The 4384-nt window shown below is 36.3% G+C and overlaps 1 protein-coding gene across 1 annotated transcript; it reads left to right on the forward strand.

The window, feature by feature from the left end:
• The first annotated feature begins 3076 nt into the window (after window positions 1-3076).
• On the forward strand, window positions 3077-4181 carry LOC104911749 (obg-like ATPase 1). The gene is made up of 2 exons (XM_010713759.1): window positions 3077-3315; window positions 4022-4181. The coding sequence occupies exons 1-2, from the start codon at window positions 3086-3088 to the stop codon at window positions 4164-4166; spliced, it is 375 nt and encodes a 124-aa protein (XP_010712061.1). The 5' UTR covers window positions 3077-3085; the 3' UTR covers window positions 4167-4181.
• The last annotated feature ends 203 nt before the right edge of the window (window positions 4182-4384 follow it).

The raw sequence follows: 4384 nt of genomic DNA on the forward strand, positions 1-4384 counted from the left end.
ACCTTTTTTCATTCTGCCGTATGTTTTATTATCAGAATTTGGTTCTGACTCTGCTTGTAACAGCAATTTTATAAACATGGACAGGAAAGAGGATTTCGTTGTTGCTTTTTGCGTGTCTGCTGTTTTCAAGTAGATTTCAGTTTACTTTGTAAAGCAGCATCTTTGTCTTGAGCACTTTCTTGTTTCTTGAAGTTAAAGTAGTTTCAGCTGTTTATCGTGCTCATTGATTCTTCTGCCAGTTTTACTGGATTTCTTTTATTTTTCATGTTGTTAGATTTTAGTGTGTTTTCTTAATTGAGATTTTCTGTTGTCAATAGTCTTCTCTGTCAGCCTGAAATCCAATACCTTTTGTAATTCACTGTCAAATGCAGCATGAAAAAAATGGAAAAATACTCCAGGATTTGCTTATCTTAACACAGGTCCAAGTAAGTTGCTATTGCTGTCCTTTTGCAGACATCCTGATACTTCCATGGAAAAATGATTTGCTCAAATCAAATAGACTTTGACATAATTTTTTTAACAACGTGTTAAGACAGTTTTGTTCTGTTTAACACACTGGGTTATTCCTCACTGAAAAACAAAGAGGTGTTATTACTTTAGCAATCATTAGTCAACAATTTTGTTTTGGGGAAAGTCCTGTTGAGAGCATGTATCTGTGTTTATATTTGAGTATTTACTTTTTATTTTGGTTTGCTTTGTTTAGGGGAATTCCTGAATACTTTTTAGTAATTCCATGACATTGAAAGTCAGAAAAGTGAAACACTCAGGCAGAGAACCTGACTGTCTGCAGAGTACGATGCAGTACCGTGTTCTTTTAGCGAGGCTGAAGCAGGTCTGATGTCAGTCACTTCAGAGACCTTTAGACCTCGGTGCTCATTTATTGCTAAAATGTACCAGCTCTGCTCCTGCATTATGAAGATCATCTGTCAACACTTTGAGATATTCTCCTTTGTTATTAAGCTTGTGATGCTCTACACTGTCAGGTTTTTTGCCAATTATAGTTAAGGTACAATGGTGTATTCACTGGATCAAAGTCTCACACTGGCGGTAGAGGAATGATTTGTAAGTCTTTATTCATCTGAATTGTACAATAGAATACCTGAGGAATGCAAATAATCCCTCTAAGGACTCAATAGAAAAGCTGTTAAAATGACAGTCTAAGACTATTATTATTCTGAATTGGTGTTTTAGCCAAAGTAATTATTTCTTATCTTGTTGTTCCACAATAGTTTTTAGTTTATTGGTTACGATGACCATATTTACCAAACAGAATTTGGATACAATTTTAGACATCAGTTTTGTGCCTGTTTCCGTTTTTCAAGTTAGCGTGTTTCATTGTGCTTTTCACTTGGTGCATTATTTAATTAGTTTAAGCGCTGGTGTTAGATACTTTTCAAAGGAAAAAAAAAGTATGCACAGATGTTAAGTCCTCTTATGAATAGCAAATACATTCCTGGATACATTTTCTGCAAGAGGTTGACGTTTATAAGCTGTGAACTTTTGGTATCCCGTTTGTTAGCCCAAATAAATTAGTTAATGACAAACGTTAGTTTTAGAAGTGCTGTTGGAAGTCACATATGGTTTCAGAAATGTGCCTTAATTATGGTTTTCAATTCATGTGTCTTGGAAGGCAGTAGTGTTTCAGTATCAGTCTTGGGTACCAGACTATATTTTCATTGGAGAACTGGAGAGAGAAAGATTAGTATAATGAGGATTGAAAACCACTGATGGGGTATTTACATAAGTAAATGATAGAAGGACCAGCCTTATATAACAAACGTGTGAAAACTGTTGAGTGAACTTTTATATTCTTTGTCCCATCTAAAGCCCTACTCAGTGGGCCATGCACTTAATCTCATAATAGCTCTGATCCCCTGCTATTTTCTTTGACAAATGTGTGTTGATGAACTTGTGCTTCAGTTCGTTTTTTTCTGAAGTGACATTTGCATTGATTATTTAAAGGTTTGCAGGCCACAGTTTCAAAGCACTTTAGTATAATAGCAGTTAAAACCTTAGTCTAAATCTCAGAGATTAGCAGGACTAAGAAAAGGAACTCAGCAAGCATAAAATCTGTGCTGTATGGTGGGTGCTTTGGGCCTGAAACATATACGGCACCCAGAGCACTGTGTTTTTGTAGTTTTTGCCTTAGTGTGCAGGAAATATTCTCTTGCCTGTTGGCTGTTGTGTTTCCTTCCTGAATGCACAGTTGTCTGCATTCCTACCATTCCCCAGGTTCAGAAGTAGTGCCCTGGAGATGAAGCTGGAGAGTCATCAGTCCTTCCAGGTCATTTCTGAATGTCTCTCTTAGATTTAAAGTACATAGCACTTGCAGTTAGAAATGTGATGTGAATATGCTGCAAATATTTGTGATTTTTTTTTAATTGAGATATTGAACTGTTACAAACCAGTACCATAAATCCGTAGCTCTAAATGCATAATTTCATTCAACTAAAAAAAGCATAGTAAACTCTTACTGATGGTGCTGCCAGTTGAGAAAACAGAAGGTGAGAAGAAACAGAAAATGTAGTTCTTTATTTAAAAATAATGGTAGTATAATATCTAGAAGCTTTGTCCTGGGGAGATAATAGAAAGGTGGGAAAAACTGGTGGCAACATGGCCCTGTATTCATTAGCTATGGCATCCTTCGGGATCGATAACCAGAAAAAAGCAGGGTACTGCTTGCTGTCTAGGAGGTTATAGAATGCAGTGTTCTTTTCTGTCTGCGAATATCAGCTGCCTTAGCCACTGAGGGGAGATGTTAATGGAAGAAGTAAGTCAGAAGAAAAGCTGAAAACCCCTCAGTTTTACCATGTTTGATGAAGAACGCCTTTGCAAGTCTCAGAAAAATTACGTCTACGAATGCAGTTTTATTCAGTTAGCATTTTAGATTGCGAGTATTTAACCTCAACCAAAAACCCAGTTATTGTCTCAAATTATGGCTATTTCTTATAGATTAAATGCCAAACAGAAACCAAGAAACAGTGAAATGCTAATGGAGTACACCTGAAGCAATCGCTGCCTGTTAATGCCTTGACCTTGGAAAGCAATACACAAAAAGATGGCATCATAAAACCGTGCAATTCTTATGAATATGTATGTGCTACTTGATAATAATGAATGTGGTACAGCCATGCATGCACTACAAGATAATGTTGTGCCCTTTGTTGTCTACAGGTTGATAAAAATTAAAGAGTGGGTGGACAAGCACGACCCGGGTGCTTTGGTCATTCCTTTTAGTGGGGCCTTGGAACTCAAGTTGCAAGATATGAGTGCTGAGGAGAAACAGAAGTATCTGGAAGAGAACATGACACAAAGGTTAATTAGCATTCATTTTCCCTACACTTTATTATCAACTATTTCCTTGCAGTAATTTAATTGCTTGCGCTGATAGAATAATAAATGACAGAGTAATTACCATTATAAAGAGAGAATCTTCTCCTTTCTTTACCATGAGACAGAGTGAAAAGATTTATTTTAAATTAAGTTTTTAACTGTCATCTGTCATCTCTGTACAGTGTTTTAATTATAACATAGGTATTAGTTATGTATATTTTTGAGAAGGAGCGATCACCAAAACTGTTTCGTCATCCATGGGGAGCAGGAATGGTGGAGATAATTTTGCCGTAATTTTTCTGAAGAACTATAAGAAATTGTTTCAATATTGAATTTCAGTCGAACAGTTATGCTTTCATGACCAGAAGTCTTGAAAATTGCATGAGACCAAAAGTGCTGCTTGGTAGGGTGATTTCAATTTATCCCATATTTCTGTATCTTGCCAAATAAACAAATCAAAATACTATGTATATGTTGCTGCAGTTAGGAAAAAAAAAGAAAAAGACAAGAAAAAATAGTTCTTCTGAAGAGAGCTCAAAGAAAAAGGCTACTCTGATTGTCACAGAGTTTAAAAGTAGATCCAATGTCTTCCAAATATGCAATGTCTTTCAATGTAAATTGATTACTTGAGGCATTTAGCTGTTTCATGTATATATGTTGAATGAATTGGATTCATTTTTTTTTCCAGTGCTTTACCAAAGATCATTAAGGCTGGATATGCAGCACTCCAACTAGAATACTTTTTCACCGCAGGCCCAGATGAAGTGCGTGCATGGACCATCAGGGTAAGATTCATACTTATTCATCAGCTATATCCAGTTCCACACTATTGAATTCAGATTGATATCACTGACTTTGAAGTTTGTCATGGTGGCGGTTAGCTAGTCATTACAGATGAGGTTTTTGTCCAGGATAACTTTAATTATTTGTGAGCTGCTGAACAGTGAAAGTGGAGCTGCATTGATTGAGGCAGGTAACAATTGATTCTGCCTATTACATAGTCTGAATTTCTTCATCCTGTAGAATCTGTCTACCCTCCTCCTGTGGTCAG

Source organism: Meleagris gallopavo, chromosome 7 (genome assembly GCF_000146605.3).
Source record: "Meleagris gallopavo isolate NT-WF06-2002-E0010 breed Aviagen turkey brand Nicholas breeding stock chromosome 7, Turkey_5.1, whole genome shotgun sequence".
NCBI classification, from domain to species: domain Eukaryota; kingdom Metazoa; phylum Chordata; class Aves; order Galliformes; family Phasianidae; genus Meleagris; species Meleagris gallopavo.

What these genes read in the sequence shown, in the direction of transcription:
- LOC104911749 (XM_010713759.1), top strand. Translation starts at nt 3,086, where the DNA reads ATGAATATGTATGTGCTACTTGATAATAATGAATGTGGTACAGCCATG. An exon ending in GAAGAGAACATGACACAAAG is followed by an intron (nt 3,316 to 4,021) that starts GTTAATTAGCAT and finishes TTTTTTTTCCAG; the next exon opens with TGCTTTACCAAAGATCATTA.